The sequence below is a fragment of the Thalassophryne amazonica genome, chromosome 10 (assembly GCF_902500255.1).
Source record: "Thalassophryne amazonica chromosome 10, fThaAma1.1, whole genome shotgun sequence".
NCBI lineage: Eukaryota > Metazoa > Chordata > Actinopteri > Batrachoidiformes > Batrachoididae > Thalassophryne > Thalassophryne amazonica.
In genome coordinates, this window is record NC_047112.1 from 22,623,409 (window position 1) to 22,645,043 (window position 21,635).

At 41.5% G+C, this 21,635-nt stretch overlaps 1 protein-coding gene across 2 annotated transcripts in view; it reads left to right on the plus strand.

Annotated features, from left to right (window-relative positions):
• Positions 1-21,635, plus strand: part of LOC117518431 (phosphoglucomutase-1-like) — a 70,757-nt gene that overhangs the window by 28,367 nt on the left and 20,755 nt on the right. The window contains exons 8-13 of one of the 2 annotated variants that reach the window (XM_034179549.1): positions 229-392; positions 3,491-3,624; positions 4,020-4,168; positions 4,461-4,670; positions 5,519-5,626; positions 5,809-6,436. The exons of the other annotated variant lie outside the window; for it this stretch is intronic. Of the exons in view, the coding sequence (XP_034035440.1) occupies positions 229-392; positions 3,491-3,624; positions 4,020-4,168; positions 4,461-4,670; positions 5,519-5,626; positions 5,809-5,889 (846 nt within the window). The 3' untranslated portion in view covers positions 5,890-6,436. Of the gene's footprint in view, positions 1-228; positions 393-3,490; positions 3,625-4,019; positions 4,169-4,460; positions 4,671-5,518; positions 5,627-5,808; positions 6,437-21,635 lie in introns of those variants that run through there. 2 annotated transcript variants of the gene reach the window in all.

The following is a 21,635-nucleotide window of genomic DNA, read 5'->3' on the forward strand; positions in this document are numbered from 1 at the left end:
AACAATGTAACAGATACAGTTAGAAATCAGAGAACCTCACTCCTGCTTCCGATGGTGGAGTCGAGCCAGTACCCGTTACTTGGCTTTGTCTGGTATTGTAGCAAAAGTACCTCCTACTGGTATGCAATGGTATAAACATTCAAGTCATCGATTTGCTGCTCCAAACTTACTTTTACTTGGCATCATTCCACGTTACTGATGTCTGACCTTAATATTGTGTTTCTGCAGAAGTATGTTTGGAGAGGGGAACTGAGTGCTGGTAACTACTGCCTGCTTCCCTTCACCAGCGGCTGCAGACTAAAGAAAAAGAGCAGAAAGAATGTTGCTAGTAAACCTGTTGAGATTGTCTACAGGACTGACACTGGCGAAATGGACCTCACCAGGGAGTTCAGGTGTGTATCTCTTTTATTTACACACAGACGTGTGTGTATGTGTGTGTGTGTATATATATATATATATATATAATGTACAGTGAGGAAAATAAGTATTTGAACACCCTGCGATTTTGCAAGTTCTCCCACTTAGAAACCATGGAGGGGTCTAAAATTTTCATCTTAGTTGCACGTCCACTGTGAGAGACATAATCTAAAAAAAAAAGTATTTGAACACCTGTGAAAATCAATGTTAATATTTGGTACAGTAGCCTTTGTTTGCAATTACAGAGGTCAAACGTTTCCTGAAGTTTTTCACCAAGTTTTCACACACTGCAGCAGGGATTTTTGGTCCACTCCTCCATACAGATCTTCTCCAAATCTTTCAGGTTTGGAGTTTCAGCTCCCTCCAAAGATTTTCTATTGAGTTTAGGTCTGGAGACTGGCCAGGCCACTCCAGGACCTTGAAATGCTTCTTACGGAGCCCCTCCTTAGTTGCCCTGGCTGTGTGTGGCCATGAGCCATCTTCAGTGCTCTTACTGAGGGAAGGAGGTTGTTTGCTAAAATCTCGCAATACATGACCCCATCCATCCTCCCTTCAATATGGTGCAGTCGTCCTGTCCCCTTTGCAGAAGAGCACCCCCAGAGTATGATGTTTCCACCCCCATGCTTCACGGTTGGGATGGTTTTCTTGGGGTTGTTCTCATCCTCTAAACATGGTAAGTGGAGTTGATTCCAAAAAGCTCTATTCTGGTCTCATCTGACCACATGACCTTGTCCCATGCCTCCTCTGGATCATCCAGATGGTCACTGTTGAACTTCAAACGGGCCTGGACATGTGCTGGCTTGAGCAGGGGGACCTTGCTGCCCTGCAGGATTTTAAACCATGACAGGATCATGTGTTACAAATGTAATCTTTGTGACTGTGGTCCCAGCTCTCTTCAGGTCATTGACCAGGTCCTCCTGTGTAGTGCTGAGCTTTCTCAGAATCATCCTTACCCCACAAATTGAGATCCTGCATGGAATCCCAGATCGAGGGAGACTGACAGTCATCTTGTGTTTCTTCCACTTTCTAATAAATAATCATAACAGTTGTTGTCTTCTACCAAGCTGCTTGCCTGTTGTCCTATAGTCCATCCCAGCCTTGTGCAGGTCAACAGTTTTGTCCCTGGTGTCCTTAGATAGCTCTTTGGTCTTGGCTATGATGGACACGTTGGAGTGTGATTGATTGAGTGTGTGAACAGGTGTCTTTTATACAGGTAACAAGTTCAAATAGGTGCAATTAATACAGGTAAAGAGTGCAGAATAAGAGGGCTTCTTAAATACAAATTAACAGGTCTGTGAGAGCCAGAATTCTTGCTGGTTGGTAGGGGGTCAAATACTTATATATAATAAATTGTAATAATAAATTATAATAAATTATAAAAAAATCATATATTGTGATTTCCGGATTTTTTTTTTTTTTTTAGATTATGTCTCTCACAGTGGACATGCACCTAAGATGAAAATGTCAGACCCCTCCATGATTTCTAAGTGGGAGAACTTGCAAAATCGCAGGGTGTTCAAATACTTATTTTCCTCACTGTATATATACACATACAGCAGGTAAGATAAGTATTGAACACATCACCATTTTTGTTAGTAAATATATTTTTCTAGGTCCTACTGACATGAAAGTTTCACCAGATGTCAGTAACAAAAGTATTTATGTATGATAAAATGAAATGACAGAAGGAAAAGTCTTGAATACGCTCACTGCAATTTATTTAATACTTCTTACAGAATGAAGCTTTGAGATGCCTCCTGTATGCAGAAACTAGTCACATGCTTTGCTCAGGTGTGATTTTGGCCAGTTCTTCCACACAAACAGTCTACAAATCTGGAAGGTTGCGTGGACCCAGGGGCAGTACTAGGGCACTATAGGTTCCCCTGGATTAGTCATAGCATCCCCAAGAAAATAATTCCTCATTTATTACTTTAATTTCATCCCATGTTTTAAGGCCGTGTCCACACTGAAACTGAACTTCCCCTGTACAATCTTTTTCTTTGTCATTTTCAACAAGTGTTCCATTCAAGACATATCTCCATTCGCACAGATCCTGTGAAACTAACTTGAAAATGCTGTAGTACATATGCCAGGCCTGTATGTAGTGCTGTAATGCTTCTTCAAAAAAATGAAGAACACATGGCACCCTTCTTTTGGAAGATGATGTTTGGAAATGCATTAATTTTTTTATGATGGTGGTTACTTATGAATAAATTAAGGGTTTTTAAAGACATCCCTCAGTGTCTTATCTGTGTTTCTCAGCCTGAGCTGGAGGATGGTAGCGCTTTCTCCTGCCACCAACAAGAAGAAAAAAATAATATGCTAACTTATACTGTTAAATTACACTGTTAACAACACCAACAACATGCTGCTCAGGTTAGAGAGGCAGGGCGATGACATCATCCTTTCAGAATAGCTCTCCACAGAAAGACACAAATCTGGCGTTTTCAGATTTATATGATTTGATCAATGTTTCACTCTGAACTGATTGTTTTACACAAAAGGAGTGTAACGTGGCGTTCAGCAACATGATGACATCATGATGACATCATTGTACTGTAGCGAGTGTAGTCTGTTTCAAGTTGCTGAAATGGATTGGTTTTTGCTGCCCAAATATCCATGAGTGGAATTGGAAAGAAGTGACGTCTGCGTCGCCTAAAGAACTACCAAAGTTATGCTCTTATGAGATGATGGCATTTGTTGTTTTTGAGCTTTTGCTTACACAAGGTGGTTGGATGGACTATCCCACTCACTCAGACACCCACCCACTCTTCCACATTTTTGCTGTATAATCCCTACACTGTTACCAGTGCAGGAAAGTCCAGTGTTATGCTATTTTTCATGCACTGACCTTTTTTCCTCCCTTATTCTGTCTTTAATGGAGGATTGATGTGGAAGTGTTAGTTTGGTTATGTATCTTTTTATTGTTGTTGTTATTTGTTATAGTGCAACATGTTTGAACTGATCCAGCTGCCGTACAGTGTCCCGTGTGTACACACACTAGACTAAAACACCAAAACGATTCTTTACATCTTGTTATTCTTCCTTTGATATTTTACCACTTTGGCCACAGGGAGGTGCTGTCTGATATCTTTGAGGTTATAGACCTGGATGGGAATGGTTTGATCAGTCTGGAAGAGTACAATTTCTTTGAACTGAGGACCAGCGGGGAGAAGTGTGACAAGGAGTCCTGGGCCGTCTGCAGAGGTAATCCTTCTGTTATGTACAGGATGGTCAGCAGGACATTATTCAACATTGCAAATCCATGACTCGTTCAAACCTCGCAATTGTCAGTCTCATTTACCAAAATACTTTTGCCTGAAAGCTGCTAGTTACAGAGAAAACTTCTTTCTCATTGTATAAAATGATGAATGATATATATATAACTGAATACTATTCACCACTTGCTCAATGGAACATGCAAAAAAAAGTGCAGAGTGCAGGCAGTTGCACGGTTTGGCATTTGTTTAATTTTATATTTTTTCTTTCTCTGATTGATATATGAATAATACCTCAAATTTGAGCTGATTCTGGATGTCATATGGGTTAGTATATTTCGGGGACAGCCCATATTTCATTGTTTTGTGTTTTTGGGGGAACAGAAAACTTTGATATGAGAAAGAACCAGCTGACACGGCAGGGCTTCATGGAGCTGAACCTTATGGAGGCTGCAGAGAAGGATGGAGACCCTGCAGACTTGTGGGTAACACTGGAAGCTATGGGCTACAACCACAAGCTGGAACTAGTGGAGGTGGAGTCACACATAACCTCTGCATGAAAAGAGTAACACACATACCACTCGGATAACATGATAGAGTTCTAAAAGATAGACTGCTGTCATTAAGTTATTGGAAAAAGTCTTTAAAATGGGCAACTTCTCCCCTGAAATGGGATTGATACCATCATGCAGTAGATGTTAATTTTCAGTTAAGATTAATTGTTAATTATTTCCTAAATGCAGCCCACCACTAAATCATTATATCACAAATCACCAAAATATATTTTCTCCTTACGAGTTAAATGGATGCCTCTGTCTGCGTCAGGCTTGTCCATTCCAGATCGATGTTCATTGTGAAAGCACACAGCCTTCTATCCAGCCACTCAGCATGGATTCGGGAGCCAAACTTCTAAACCAGGCCCTCCAGAAGTCCATTACAACCAGAACAGGGCCCAAGCCTCTACGGGGACACGAGAACGTCTTCATCTCCACCTACCAAGGAGACCACAGGATCTCTTCCTTAATAACCAACAAGGTACACAAAGATCTGATTCAGCTTACTCAGAGGGTCAGTGCTGCAAGGATAAGGTATTCCACCCCATATTATGAATACCTCATCTGTTGATATATCAGTGAGTACATTTACACTGAAAAAATGCAATACCTTACTATGTATATTTGTCTAATTTCAAAATAAACTCTCTCATAAATCCAAGACACAGTCACTTAAATAAAATTTCAATAAGATATAAAGGCTTGTTTTTAGATAATACATTTTAAATGTAATAAGGTGTTTTAATTTGTAATACGGTCTTGACATTAGCTGAGAAAACTCATTTTAAGCTTTATTTTATCAGTATTAGGATGTGTTACATCTTTTACAAGTAATAAAAATCTTATGGTGAGACGAAAATGAGCTGTTGGTGTCAGATATGACTCAAAACAAGATGTTTCCACAATGCCGTCACTTGACATTTTTAAGAGGTACTATCTGAAAACAAGTCCTTACGTGTTATATATGGTGTGATTTGGTGTTTATAAGTGTGACATCTGATCAGAATGACAATTATTTTGGATCCTGAGGCTTGCACAAATACTGTGCCTCAGCACGATCCACTCCTCAAGTCCAAGGAGACCTTTATCTGCAAGTGTAATTGATATGCAACCACCGCATCCATTGCCATAGCAACAGACGTTGCTCTAAAAAATGTCCCTGTGATGTCAAGTATACGAGGGAAAGTAGCTGAATTTGCAGGTTGGTGTATCCGGTTACCGTGACGATATTTCTGCTGGCGTGTCATTTAATATTTGCTTTTTATATATTTGCCACTTGCCTTAGGAAGCAGCTGACTGATTCAGTGACGGATAAACGTTGTGTTTCAGACAAACCAGAAAATGACAGTGCACGTTAGCAACGAGCAGAGTCGTAACTGCTGCAGTAGCAGGGGACTGAGCGTGTTTGCTGTGGAGGTGCCGGCCAAGACGAAGATGGTATGAAGCCTTTCCAAGAACGCTCTTCTAACTGTAGTTATTCTCACTGGAAGAATCAGAATTTTATCGGTTAAACTACATTCAAACTCGACTCTATTTCTGGATAAGAACTTCTTTTTTGTTTTGTATTTTTGTTTAGTGAAATACATCAAGCGTTTTGGTGTGTGTCTTCTTTCCACTAGGTGTGTCAGCATGTGCTGCCCATTAATGAGAAATTGGATTGGACCTACAACTGTGTGGAGACAGTTCTTCAAAGCACATAAAGCTATAATCCAAGACAGGATTTCTTTGATGCATGGGTGGTATGTGTCGGATATGTTGTTGTGTAGCAGACACCTCTGTCCAAGGCAAATTTCTCCTTAGGGAGACAAATAAAGACACTTTGACTTTGATATGTGCACATATTTTGCACCTTTTTTTGTCAGGCATACATTTGCAAGTTCAATTAATGTTGCAGTCTCTGAGTACAGTTGTTGGGTCATTTCTTCAGGTATCCAGTTGATGTAAATGTTGTAAAAGTTGACGCTTTTACATCTAATATACTACACATTAGGTTTTTGTTGTTGTTGTTAGTACATATTTTGGCCTAAAATACCCACAAATGGAGCACAAAGTTCTGTTCTTTCTGTTGGTCTAATCTCTTAGGAAACAAATTATACATTTGATGGAACAAACATAATAAAATAGCTTTTACTGAACTCTGTTACCACTATCTTGTCCCACTCTGACTTATTTGTAACTTCCAGGTTGCATCTCTCCTCCAATCTTCTGCATTTGCGCCCCCCCCCCCCCCCACACACACACACACAAAAGGGGGGCATAAGTGGTACATTTCAAGGGAAGAAAAATAACATCAACTAACTTCTGCTAATTTCTGCCGTCAAAATAGAGCTGCAAAGGTTAAAGAGGTCATATTGTGCAAAAAAAAGCCTTATTACTGTTGCACATGGTTGTATTTTAATATTAAAATTCTTGAAATTCACATAATTTGTGACGGTACATGTAGAAATTGCTGTGGTGTAAAACAAAATTTAGACCTGAAGGTCCTCAATTTAGGCTTCTGTGACAGACTCCAGCTTGCTCTGTGAGGTTCTGTCCACACGCACAGGGATGTTATGGAAAATGGCTTTTTCTGTGCATTTTGGCTTTTTATCCAAACTCAAACTGTGTTTTAGGCCACTGAAAATGAAGCTTTTTGTCTTTTTTCTGATAGGCCAACATGGCTATATAGTGCAGGATATAGCACCACCTGGTGCTTTTGCATGTTCTTTTGTGTTTTAAGTTGGATGAACATATTTTTTTAAAACAGTACATGTGGATGGAATTTTTTTTTTTATTAAAACTGAAGACAGTACGAGTGGATGTCTGCACACTGCATATTTGTGTGGATGTTGTAGTTCTGGCTGTAAACTATTAGATCTGCTGACCCAGGGACATAATATTATCTTGCTATGCACATTAAATACACTCAACAAAAATATAAACGCAACACTTTTGGTTTTGCTCCCATTTCGTATGAGATGAACTCAAAGATCTAAAACTTTTTCCACATACACAATATCACCATTTCCCTCAAATATTTTTCACAAACCAGTCTAAATCTGTGATAGTGAGCACTTCTCCTTTGCTGAGATAATCCATCCCACCTCACAGGTGTGTCATATCAAGATGCTGATTAGACACCATGATTAGTGCACAGGTGTGCCTTAGACTGCCCACAATAAAAGGCCACTCTGAAAGGTGCAGTTTTATCACACAGCACAATGCCACAGATGTCGCAAGATTTGAGGGAGCGTGCAATTGGCATGCTGACAGCAGGAATGTCAACCAGAGCTGTTGCTCGTGTATTGAATGTTCATTTCTCTACCATAAGCCGTCTCCAAAGGCGTTTCAGAGAATTTGGCAGTACATCCAACCAGCCTCACAAACGCAGACCACGTGTAACCACACCAGCCCAGGACCTCCACATCCAGCATGTTCACCTCCAAGATCGTCTGAGACCAGCCACTCGGACAGCTGCTGAAACAGTCGGTTTGCATAAGCAAAGAATTTCTGCACAAACTGTCAGAAACCGTCTCAGGGAAGCTCATCTGCATGCTCGTCGTTCTCATCGGGGTCTTGACCTGACTCCAGTTCGTCGTCGTAACCGACTTGAGTGGGCAAATGCTCACATTTGCTGGTGTTTGGCACGTTGGAGAGGTGTTCTCTTCACGGATGAATCCCGGTTCACACTGTTCAGGGCAGATGGCAGACAGTGTGTGTGGCGTCGTATGGGTGAGCGGTTTTCTGATGTTAATGTGGATCGAGTGGCCCATGGTGGCGGTAGGGTTATGGTATGGGCAGGCGTCTGTTATGGACGAAGAACATAAGTGCATTTTATTGATGGCATTTTGAATGCACAGAGATACCGTGATGAGATCCTGAGGCCCATTGTTGTGCCATACATCCAAGAACATCACCTCATGTTGCAGCAAGATAATGCACGGCCCCATGTTGCAAGGATCTGTACACAATTCTTGGAAGCTGAATATTTCCCAGTTCTTGCATGGCCGGCATACTCACCGGACATGTCACCCATTGAGCATGTTTGGGATGCTCTGGACCGGCATATACGACAGCGTGTACCAGTTCCTGCCAATATCCAGCAACTTCGCACAGCCATTGAAGAGGCCACAATTGACAACCTGATCAACTCTATGCGAAGGAGATGTGTTGCACTGCATGAGGCAAATGGTGGTCACACCAGATACTGACTGGTATCCCCCCCAATAAAACAAAACTGCACCTTTCAGAGTGGCCTTTTATTGTGGGCAGTCTAAGGCACACCTGTGCACTAATCATGGTGTCTAATCAGCATCTTGGTATGGCACACCTGTGAGGTGGGATGGATTATCTCAGCAAAGGAGAAGTGCTCACTATCACAGATTTAGACTGGTTTGTGAACAATATTTGAGGGAAATGGTGATATTGTGTATGTGGAAAAAGTTTGAGATCTTTGAGTTCATCTCATACAAAATGGTAGCAAAACCAAAAGTGTTGTGTTTATATTTTTGTTGAGTGTAGCTTTGTTCACGGAAACTGAGACACAGTGGATCACAGCGTCCGGAGCTTCGTTAGTACCATCTGCTGGAAAGACGCAATATTGCACAGCTGGTGATTCAGGCTGTATCAGAAGTGTCGGTTTGACTGCAAATGACAGCTGTGTGTAATAAGCTTTTTATTCATTATTTATTGTTTTAATTCTATTTCTATTATGTATTAAAAGCAGGCAAGTTTTTCATCTTATTTCATATTTGAATTTTGCTTATTCAAATCTGTCAACAATAAAATGCCCCCTGTATATATTCAGTGTATGTATGTATGTAAATTATCATTTCTATCTAGCTGACATTTGTTTCTGTGTCAAAGAAGAAGGGAGTTTTGTAAACCTGAAACTGTTAAAAAAAAAAAAAGTTTTAAATGTTTATGTAATTTGTAAAATGTCCTTCAGTGTACAACCCCAATTGCAATGAAGTTGGAACGTTGTGTAAAATGTAAATAAAAACAGAATACAATGATTTGCAAATCCACTTAAAACCTATATTCAATTGAATACACCACAAAGACAAGATATTTAATGTTCAAACTGATAGTTTTTTTTTTTTGTTTTTTTGTAAATACGAGGTCTATTAGAAAAGTATCCGACCTTATTATTTTTTTCAAAAAACCATATGGATTTGAATCACGTGTGATTACATCAGACATGCTTGAACCCTCGTGGGCATGCGAGAGGTTTTTCATGCCTGTCGGTTACGTCATTCGCCTGTGGGCAGTCTTTGAGTGAGGAGTGGCCCACCCTCTCGTCGATTTTTTTCATTGTTTAGGAATGGCTCAGAGACTGCTGCTTTGTTTGAGAAAAAATTTTTCAAAACTGTAAGGCACAACTGAGTGGACACCATTCGATAAATTCAGCTGGTTTTCGGTAAAAATTTTAACGGCTGATGAGAGATTTTGGTCTGGTAGTGTCGCCGTAAAGACGGCCCACGGTGCCTGACGGCGATCTGCGCTTCGAGGCGGCAGCGTCTCACCGTTTCAAGTTGAAAACTTCCACATTTCAGGCTCTGTTGACCCAGTAAGTCGTCAGAGAACAGAACTTTCAGAAGAAGTCGGCATGAGGAGTTTATTCGGATCTTCCATTGTTAACGGACATTTTGTAATGAAAGAACGTGTGGGCAGAGTCGCATGTCGGGCCGGACCCGACCGCGGGGGGTCGCGACAGGAAAAACACCTCCATTGGAAACCTTAACGGACAAGTTGGAACATGCCCAAGCTGTTAAACAATTTCTCAATTACTCACTTGTTGAAAGCCATCAAAAGCCGCCTGAATTTTACAAATGGTTTTCAACACGGAGGTGTTTTTCCTGTCGCGGCGCACACAGATTCGCCGAGTCGTCACGGAAAGGACTCGGCGAATTTGCGCACACATCTTTCATTAAAAAACGTCCTTAAACAGTGGAATGTCCGCATAAAGTCCTCATGCCGGCCTCTTCTGAATCTTCTCTGTTCTCTCACGATGTCCTGGGTGAATTAAGCCTTAAATTAGGATGTTTTCAGCTCGAAACAGGCCGACGACGGCGCCTGGAAGAGCTGCGCGACGTCCTGCTCCGTGGGAAGTCCTTACACCGACAGAAACACCCCATAATCTCTCATCAGCCGTTAAACTTTTCACCGAAAACAGCTTAATTTTTCGAATAGTGTCCACTCGGATATTCCTCACAGGTCCAGAAAAAATTTTGATAAAGCAACGCGCTCCGTCTCGAGCAGCGTGTGAAACAAAGGAATTCAGCCGAGAGGGCGGGACCACATCTCACTCAAGGCCTGCCCACAGGGAAATGACTTCACCGACACGCGTGAAAAAACTCATGCATGCGCACGAGGGTTCAAGCATGATTGGTGTAATCGCACGTCATTCAAATCCATATAGTTAAAAAAAAAAATAAAAGGGTCGGTTTATTATCTAATAGACCTCGTATTTGCTCATTTTGAAATGGATGCCTGTAACACATTTCAAAAAAGCTGGGACAGGGGCAACAAAAGACTGGGAAAGTTGAATGCTCAAAGAACACCTGTTTGGAACATTCCACAGGTGAACAGGTTAATTATAAACAGGTGAGTGTCATGATTGGGTATAAATGCAGCATCTTTAACTTCTGGATCTGTTCCTAAATGTTTCAAATCTGCAGTGATTAAACTATTACTTAAGAAACCTAATCTTGACCCTAGTGTATTGAAAAACTATCGGCCGATATGAAATCTATCATTTTGCTCTAAAATTCTGGAAAAAGTGGTGTCACAGCAGCTCGTGGACTATCTTACTGAGAATAATCTCTGAGCCACTGCAGTCTTCTTTTAGAAAATATCATTCCACAGAGACGGCTCTCACTAAAGTGGTGAATAATCTTCTGCTTACAATGGATTCGAACACTGCAGTTCTGGTGCTGTTAGATCTCAGTGCTGCATTTGATACTGTGGATCATCATATTTTACTTGATAGGCTGGAAAATCATTTTGGGATTACTGGGAGTGCCCTTGCATGGCTGATGTCATATTTGACCAGTCGTTCTCACTGTTTTGCACAGTAACACTACCTCTAACCATAGTGACATGAAATTTGGGGTTCCACAAGGGTCCGTCTTAGGCCCCCTGCTTTCCTCCCTTTATATAGCTCCCCTTGGGCACATATTGCTACGTTTTGGGATTACCTTTCACTGCTATGCTGATGATACTCAGTTATACACGCCAATAACTGCTTGTAATCTCGTTCACATACAATCCTTAGAAGATTGCCTTACATCAGGGAGAAGTTGGATGTCTAGGAACATCCTACTTTCAAACTCTGATAAGACTGAAATGATGGTTCTTGGTCCAGTGAGACATCGGCATCAATTTGACCAGTTAACGCTCAGCCTAGGCTCGTGTGTCATACATCACACTGACAAAGTAAGGAACCTGTTATGTGTCGACGCAGATTGAGGAGCGAACCTGCGTCAGACAGGACCCAGCACTAAAAATAACCAAGAAGCGGTTCCATCAACAAAAAACAATTTATTTTTCACCTGTGCCTAAATAAATCATACAAAAAAAACCCCAACCCAATGTCCTTCAGGAGGAGTGACTGCTGGCACGCTCTCCAGTGTTCACGGGGAGAGAAGTCCGATGCTCCTGGACTCACTACCAACAAACAGACACCCCCCAGGTGGACACGACAAACTGATTCTCTGTTGAAGCACAGAAGATGTGAGGCACGTTAGCTATTATAGCAATTTCTTTCACAGAACACATGCTATCAGCAACACATCAAGGTTTATACTTTTTATCTTTATGCACATGAGCAGCTTCTCACAATAAGTGGAGGATCACTTATCCTGCACGCCACAGCAGTGAGAAGCAAGCCACACCATTCTCATCACAATTTCACGTATACTATGTAGCAAAACATCAAGTTATTATCTACAATTAATCCAACAGTTAATTACCTTTACTGTGTGCTGACAGCATGTGTCCTCACCCTTCCTTGCTTCACAGGCTTATTGTGTCAAACCCAGGTGCGGTCCTCAGCGTCTCACAAACGAACATCACAAGGTCGAGTTCCCGGCAGTTCTGCTTGGCTCACACCTGCCTTAAAAGCAGAACGCCATCCAATTATCTGCTACAGCTGAAAGTCTTTAGGGCTGCACGTGAGCACCAGTCCCAGGTGCCTCACATGATATTGACGAGGGTGAGGATTCTTCAGCCAGCACCTTTTCCACAGACAAATCAGCTTCCATGCCACCTGAGGAGCAAAGAAAAGAAAACAACACCAAAACCTCCAGCCACACCCTCCGACACACAACAGAACCTTGGGGTAATTTTTGACATTGTCCTTTGAGCTCCTCATTAGAAATATTATGAGGACTGCTTTCTTAAACTTGCGAAATATAGCGATGATTCATCCTATCCTGTCTATGGCTGATGCTGAGACCCTGATCCATGCGTTTCTCTCTTCAAGATTGGACTACTGCAATGTTCTATTTTCTGGTTTACCGCAGTCTAGCATTAGGGCTCTCCAATTGGTTCAAAATGTTGCAGCCAGACCTTTGACACGAAGCAGAAAGTTCGACCACATTACACCGATTTTGACATCCCTTCACTGGCTTCCTGTCCCAGTGAGATCAGATTTTAAGGTTCTGCTACTAGTCTATAAAATTGTTCACGGACTGGCACCTCCCTATCTAGCTGACCTAATTAAACCTTACGTACCGGCCCGGGCTTTACGTTCTCAGGGTGCAGGACTACTTTGTGTCCCTAGGGTGAGTAAGAAGTCTGCAGGTCATAGAGCTTTCTCTTATCGTGCCCCTGTTCTGTGGAATGATCTCCCTGCGTCAATAAAACAGTTAGATTCTGTGGAGACTTTCAAGTCCAGACTTAAGACACACTTATTTTCCCTTTCGTATGGCTAGCATACTGGTATAGTTTTGTTTTACGCTTTTTACTCTTTTAATTCATTTTATTAGGAAACAGCGTGCCGCGGCCTCAACTTTAAATTCTGGGTCTTTTTGTGAAGCTTAGGGCTAGTGACCAGCGATCACCTTAGTATTTCTTTTGTTTTTCTTGTTGTCTAATGCTGGCAAATTATACACTATTTCTTGTCTTTCTGATTCTGTTTTTTCTCTCTGATTAAGGTGCGGCTCCATCCAGAGATGGGGGGTTGTATTTGTGCTGGTGACTCTCCTGTCCTGTGCACCGACAGCATTTCCTGTATATTCATTTTGTGAATTGTTCTGTAATTTATGTCTGTAGCATGGCTCAAGCAGAGGGTCTCCCCTTTGAGTCTGGTCTGCTTGAGGCTTCTTCCTCAGAGGGAGTTTTTCCTTATCCTGTTGCTCTAGGGGTTAGTAAGGTTAGACCTTACTTGTGTGACGCGCCTTGAGGCAACTCTGTTGTGATTTGGCGCTATATAAATGAAAAGAAATTGAAATTGAAATTCATCCCCAAAAGGCTCAGCCGTTCACAAGCAAAGATGGGCGAGGATCACCACTTTATGAACAACTGCATGAAAAAATAGTCAATAGAACAATGTCTCTCAATGTTCAATTGCAAGGAATTTAGGGATTCCATCATCTACAGTCCATAATATAATCAGAAGATTCAGAGAATCTGGAGAACTTTCTATACGTAAGTGGCAAGGCCAAAAACCAACATTGAATGCCCATGACCTTCGATCCCTCAGGCAGCACTGCATTAAAAGCCGACATCATTGTGGAATGGATCTTAGTGTGCGGGCTCTGTAACACTTCATAAAGCTATTGTCAGTTAACACAGTTCGTCGCTACATCTACAAGTGCAAGTTAAAACTCTACCATGCAAAGTGAAACCCATACATCAACAATAACCAGAAATGCCACTGCCTTCTCTGGGCCCGAGCTCATTTGAAATGGACAGACACAAAGTGGAACAGTGTGCTGTGGTCTGATGAGTCCACATTTCAGATTGTTTTTGGAAATCATGGACGTCGTGTTCTCCGGACAAAAGAGGAAAAAGACCATCCAGACTGTTACCAGCACAAAGTTCAAAAGCCAGCATCTGTGATGGTATGGGGGTGTGTTAGTGCCCATGACATGGGCAACTTACACATCTGTGATGGCACCATCAATGCTGAAAGGTACATCCGGGTTTTGGAGCAACACAAGCTGCCATCCAACAACGTCTTTTTCTGGGACGTCCCTGCATATTTCAGCAAGACAATGCCAAGCCACATTCTGCACGTGTTACAACAGTGTGGCTTCGCAGTAAAAGAGTGCGGGTACTAGAATGGCCTGCTTGCAGTCCAGACCTGTCGCCCATTGAAAACGTGTGGCCCATTATGAAGTGCAAAATACGACAACGGAGACCCCGTACTGTTGAACAACTGAAGTCGTACATCAAGTAAGAATGAGAAAGAATTACACATACAAAGCTTCAACAATTAGTGTCCTCAGTTCCCAAATGCTTATTGAGTTTTGTTAGAAGGAAAGGTGATATAACACAGTGGTAAACATACCACTGTCTCTGTTGTGTGGGCCGCTGAAGAGGAGGTACTGCTGGCCCACCACCACCAGAGGGCGCCCTGCCTGGAGTGCGGGCTCCAGGCACCAGAGGGCGCCGCCGCCCCACAGGAGCTGCCTCGGTAACAGCTGTCACCCATCACCTGAGACAGCTGACGGCAATTATCACTGGGGTATATCAGCAGGACGGCATCTCCACCTCATCGCCGAGATATCGTTCTACCTGGAAGGTAATAATCTCAGCTGACTGCTTGACAGTAACCTTTGTGATTTTTGTGAGTGATTGCAGACTTTTTTCTCCAACGAGAGGTGGAGGTAGCTTCCCTGCCGTGCAGGTTGCTGGGTGCAAACGCGCCCACGTTTAATTGTGTTCTTGTTCCTCGCCAGCAGTACCAGGTCCGACACGCGGAGGCAGTGGCCACCTGGGAGTTCGGAACTTGGCGGCTCCAGTATTCCCGGGGTCCTGTGGCGGAGGAAACCGTGTGGTTCCGGTTCTACTTTGGAGAGGCGTCTCCTATCTTCGAGCCTGCCCACACGACACCTTTGTGAATTGAACTTTGTCCATTGTTGTAATTTGTTGTTTTTGTTGTGCACGTTCGCAACAGTAAAGTGTTGTTATTTGACCTATTCCATTGTCCGTTCATTTGCGCCCCCTGTTGTGGGTCCGTGTTCCTACACTTTCCCAACAGTCTCAGCTTTTTTGAAACGTGTTGCAGGCATCCATTTCAAAATGAGCAAATATTTGCCCAAAAACAATAAAGTTTATCAGTTTGAACATTAAATATCTTGTCTTTGTGATGTATTCAATTGAATATAGGTTGAAGAGGATTTGCAAATCATTGTATTCTGTTTTTATTTACATTTCACACAACTAGTCCAGTCATTTTATGGTTTGACCCAGAACAAATTGCAACAGAAATGATTTTGGTGGCATTTGAACTGTGAAACTGTTTTATAAAACATACTAAAAGTCTAGAAAGATAAAAAAAATCAGGAACACTCACAAAATCCAAGATGGCCACCCGAAAACATGCAAAAATTGTGTTTTTCCCAAATAACTCAAAAAATATCAATATTTAAGCACATAAATGTATTGATGTTAAATATAAACTTGGGTGTTGTGGACATTTTGACACCAAAATTAAGTCTCTATCTGTAACAGTTCTTGAGATAGTCTATTTGTAGTTTTACATACACTCAAGGACGGCAGTCTGGTTTGTGTCCTATTACGTTAAAAATATTGCAGTTAAGGCCCAGAAATGTAGTGAAGTTGAATACAAACTTGTGTATTGTGGACATTTTAGCACCAAAAGAATGGCTGTAGCTCTTACAGTTTTTGAGATACAGCACATAAGCCATCTACACTTGGCTAAAAATGGTGAAATTGTTATGTTGAAACCAAGTAACGGTTCTGAAATGTTCATTTAAAGAATGTAATAATAATATTGTTAGTGCTTGTCAGCTGCACTAACTTTTTTAATGACACAGATGTAATCAATCAATCAATCAATCAATTTTTTTATATAGCGCCAAATCACAACAAACAGTTGCCCCAAGGCGCTTTATATTGTAAGGCAAGGCCATACAATAATTATGTAAAACCCCAACGGTCAAAACGACCCCCTGTGAGCAAGCACTTGGCTACAGTGGGAAGGAAAAACTCCCTTTTAACAGGAAGAAACCTCCAGCAGAACCAGGCTCAGGGAGGGGCAGTCTTCTGCTGGGACTGGTTGGGGCTGAGGGAGAGAACCAGGAAAAAGACATGCTGTGGAGGGGAGCAGAGATCGATCACTAATGATTAAATGCAGAGTGGTGCATACAGAGCAAAAAGAGAAAGAAACAGTGCATCATGGGAACCCCCCAGCAGTCTACGTCTATAGCAGCATAACTAAGGGATGGTTCAGGGTCACCTGATCCAGCCCTAACTATAAGCTTTAGCAAAAAGGAAAGTTTTAAGCCTAATCTTAAAAGTAGAGAGGGTGTCTGTCCCTGATTTGAATTGGGAGCTGGTTCCACAGGAGAGGAGCCTGAAAGCTGAAGGCTCTGCCTCCCATTCTACTCTTACAAACCCTAGGAACTACAAGTAAGCCTGCAGTCTGAGAGCGAAGCGCTCTATTGGGGTGATATGGTACTACGAGGTCCCTAAGATAAGATGGGACCTGATTATTCAAAACCTTATAAGTAAGAAGAATAATTTTAAATTCTATTCTAGAATTAACAGGAAGCCAATGAAGAGAGGCCAATATGGGTGAGATATGCTCTCCTAGTCCCCGTCAGTACTCTAGCTGCAGCATTTTGAATTAACTGAAGGCTTTTTAGGGAACTTTTAGGACAACCTGATAATAATGAATTACAATAGTCCAGCCTAGAGGAAATAAATGCATGAATTAGTTTTTCAGCATCACTCTGAGACAAGACCTTTCTGATTTTAGAGATATTGCATAAATGCAAAAAAGCAGTCCTACATATTTGTTTAATATGCGCATTGAATGACATATCCTGATCAAAAATGACTCCAAGATTTCTCACAGTATTACTAGAGGTCAACAGTATCAAAAGCAGCACTGAGGTCTAACAGAACAAGCACAGAGATGAGTCCACTGTCCGAGGCCATAAGAAGATCATTTGTAACCTTCACTAATGCTGTTTCTGTACTATGATGAATTCTAAAACCTGACTGAAACTCTTCAAATAGACCATTCCTCTGCAGATGATCAGTTAGCTGTTTTACAACTACCCTCTCAAGAATTTTTGAGAGAAAAGGAAGGTTGGAGATTGGCCTATAATTAGCTAAGATAGCTGGGTCAAGTGATGGCTTTTTAAGTAATGGTTTAATTACTGCCACCTTAAAAGCCTGTGGTACATAGCCAACGAACAAAGATAGATTGATCATATTTAAGATCGAAGCATTAAATAATGGTAGGGCTTCCTTGAGCAGCCTGGTAGGAATGGGGTCTAATAAACATGTTGATGGTTTGGATGAAGTAACTAATGAAAATAACTCAGACAGAACAATCGGAGAGAAAGAGTCTAACCAAATACCGGCATCACTGAAAGCAGCCAAAGATAACGATACGTCTTTGGGATGGTTATGAGTAATTTTTTCTCTAATAGTTAAAATTTTGTTAGCAAAGAAAGTCATGAAGTCATTACTAGTTAAAGTTAATGGAATACTCAGCTCAATAGAGCTCTGACTCTTTGTCAGCCTGGCTACAGTGCTGAAAAGAAACCTGGGGTTGTTCTTATTTTCTTCAATTAGTGATGAGTAGAAAGATGTCCTAGCTTTACGGAGGGCTTTTTTTATAGAGCAACAGACTCTTTTTCCAGGCTAAGTGAAGATCTTCTAAATTAGTGAGACGCCATTTCCTCTCCAACTTACGGGTTATCTGCTTTAAGGTTTAAGCACACTAATTTTACAGTAAAACCAATGAAGCATGATAATAATAAAAGTTCAGGTGAAATCAGAATTGTGTACATCATGACACTTGAAATTTTATTTGTTCAAATTTCAGTCTCATCATCCTGGTTATCATTGAGTTGGCCTGCATTTGTACACCCTGCACCTCTGCAGTTGCCACACGCTGCTGAGCAATCTAAGTTAAGTTTGCGACATGTACGTCGCACTGTACTACAGTCAGTACTGCAGTTACATCTCACAGCATGCAGAAGAGAATCTGGTGCTGCTTGCAAGTCAGTCATGATTGGGACAACCTGACTATCAGAAACTTTCCATCCCCATTCTTGCAATGGCATGTTGTCACCTTCACCTTCACCTTCACCTTTCCATTCCTGAACTTGCAAGTAAACTCTCAGACTATGAAACTTGGCAGCTGCCGAAGTGGGTGGCAAACACTGTGGCTGCACATGAGTTGTCTTTGTTGCAACCTTATCACAAAAGCGCCTGTATCTGAGAGAATTGAGGCTTTCTCCAGGTTGTCCACACAGCAGTGGTGTCACCAGTGTGCCCTGGTTGTGCATTGATATCCACTCTATTTATTATACATAATATATGAGTAACTTCTCTATTCATATTCCAGTGAAATATTGACTCAAAAAGATTACTTTTACTTTCTTTAGATGACCATTTCAGAAATGGTACTTAGTTTTCAACATAACAATGCTTAATTTCATCCATTTTTGTCGAGTGTAGATGTATTTTATACCATATCTCAAAAACTGTAATAGCTACAGCTATTTTTTTGGTGCCAAAATGTTCACAATGCACAAGTTTATATTCAACTTCAATATATTTATGGGCCTTAACTGCAATATTTTTAACGTAATAGGACACAAACCAAATTGCCATCCTTGAGTGTATGTAAACTACATATAGGCGAAATCTCAAGAACCGTTACAGATAGAGACCTAATTTTGGTGTCAAAATGTCCACAATACCCAAGTTTCTATTTAACATCAATACATTTATGTGCTTAAATATTGATATTTTTTTAGTTCTTTTGGAAAAATTTTTTGCATGTTTTCGGAAGGCCATCTTGGATTTTGTGAGTGTTCCCGATTTTTTATCTTTCTAGACTTTTAGTATGTTTTATAAAACAGTTTCAGGGTTCAAATGCCACCAAAATCATTTCTGTTGCAATTTGTTGCGGGTTGACCCCTTTTTTTTTCATAAAATGACTGGACTAAACGTCCCAACTTCATTGGAAGTGGGGTTGTAATAATACTTTTGCATACATTTGTGTTTGAGCAGTCGTATGTTGGGCGGGTGGCAGTGTCACACATTCATCTGTACTGTGCTCAGCTGTAAACTTGAGTTGCTCTTGGTGTTTCCAGTAGTCAACAGACTCGACCTCCTATATTTAGCTGCTCTCAGACCATTATTTGCCCTTTGACTTTCTCTGCTGAAACAGTAGAGCCGGTAACTAAATGTCACACAGTGGGTCAGATGTATTTCATGTCTGAGCTCCTTCTTGCTTTTCCTTTTCGAATTCTCCTCGCAGGTTTAGTAACATCTAACCATTTGTGACAGTTCAGTGTTGTAGAACAATTTTATTATCTTCTTTACATGACTGCTGTAGTTTGAAATCACTTTGTGCTGGGCCTTAAACATTATTTCTTTTTTATTGTGATTATTTAATTTTGGTGATTTTTAAATTTGCTTTATTTCAGGTTGAAATTAGGTTTGAGTGGGTTGGAATAATGTTATGAGTATCTCGGGGTCTTGTTCACGAGTGAGGGACGGATGGAGCATGAGATCGATAGACGGATCGGTGCAGCATCTGCAGTGATGCGGGCACTGTATCGGACCGTCGTGGTGAAGAGAGAGCTGAGTAGGGGGGCAAAGCTCTCGATTTACCGATCGATCTAGGTTGCGATCCTCACCTATGGTCATGAGATTTGGCTCATGACCGAAAGAACGAGATCGCGAGTACAAGAGGCCGAGATGAGTTTCCTCCGCAGGGTGGCTGGGCGCTCCCTTAGAGATAGGGTGAGGAGCTCGGCCACTCGGGAAGAGCTCGGAGTCGAGCCGCTGCTCCTCCATGTCGAAAGGAGTCAGTTGAGGTGGCTCGGGCATGTTTTCCGGATGCCCCCTGGACTCCGCGCTGGAGAGGTGGTCCGGGCACGTCCCACTGGGAGGAGGCCCTGGGGAAGACCCAGGACACGCTGGAGGGACTACATCTCTCGACTGGCTTGGGAACGCCTTGGGGTTCCCCCAGAGGAGCTGGGGGAGGTGTGTGTGGATCGGGAGGTCTGGGCGGCTTTGCTTGAGCTGCTGCCCCCGCAACCCGACTCCGGATAAAGCGGAAGAAAATGGATGGATGGATGGATGGATGGATGGATGGATGGAATAATGTTATGTGGATCCAAGTTTAGTTTTTGCGAGAAAATGAGCTGATTGGGTTCAACAGTTACAGTCTCAATTAAACTTTTTGGATAAAAGACGACAGCAGCAATAAAAAAGTTCCAACAAGAGGAACATATAAAAATGAACTTTGTTCTGTTTAAAATCCTCAAACAACGTGACCCAACAGACAAACAGCAGTGGCCTGAACTGACCTCTTTCACAATATGAAATTATCTGAGTTTTAGCTTTACATTTACATGGAGCAGGGCTGCCCAATTTGGGGCCTGTGGGCCATGTTTGGCCCATGTTCCTTTTGTTTTGGACCACCATGGTAATTAACAAGTTCTCTGTATTTTCTGGAATATGTCACTTTTTTATACTAGTTCTGGAGACCCTACGACTTGTACCCCGGTGCGATTTATATACTGAAAATTCACAAGTTTGTTATTAATAATAGTTATTATAATTACTATTTATAACAAACTTTCCCAAGAATCAAAGCACTAATCAAAATAAACTCCAATAATTAATTAATTAATGCCAGGGATTAAAAAAAATACACTACAATAATGCATAAAAATCCCAAATTAAATCTTTAAATGCGAAAAGGTCTGGCTTATACTCTGGAGAAATTTATATATATATACAGTGAGGAAAATAAGTATTTGAACACCCTGCGATTTTGCAAGTTCTCCCACTTAGAAATTATGGAGGGGTCTGAAATTTTCATCTTATGTGCATGTTCACTGTGAGACACATAATCTAAAAAAAAAAATTCCAGAAATCACAATGTATGATTTTTTTTAATAATTTATTTGTATGTTACTGCTGCAAATAAGTATTTGAACACCTGTGAAAATCAATGTTAATATTTGGTACAGTAGCCTTTGTTTGCAATTACAGAGGTCAAACATTTCCTGTAGTTCTTGACCAGGTTTTCACACACTGCAGCAGGGATTTTGGTCCACTCCTCCATACAGATCTTATCCAAATCTTTCAGGTTTGGAGTTTCAGCTCCCTCCAAAGATTTTCTATTGAGTTCAGGTCTGGAGACTGGCCAGGCCACTCCAGGACCTTGAAATGCTTCTTACGGAGCCCCTCCTTAGTGGCCCTGGCTGTGTGTTTGGGGTCATTGTCATGCTGG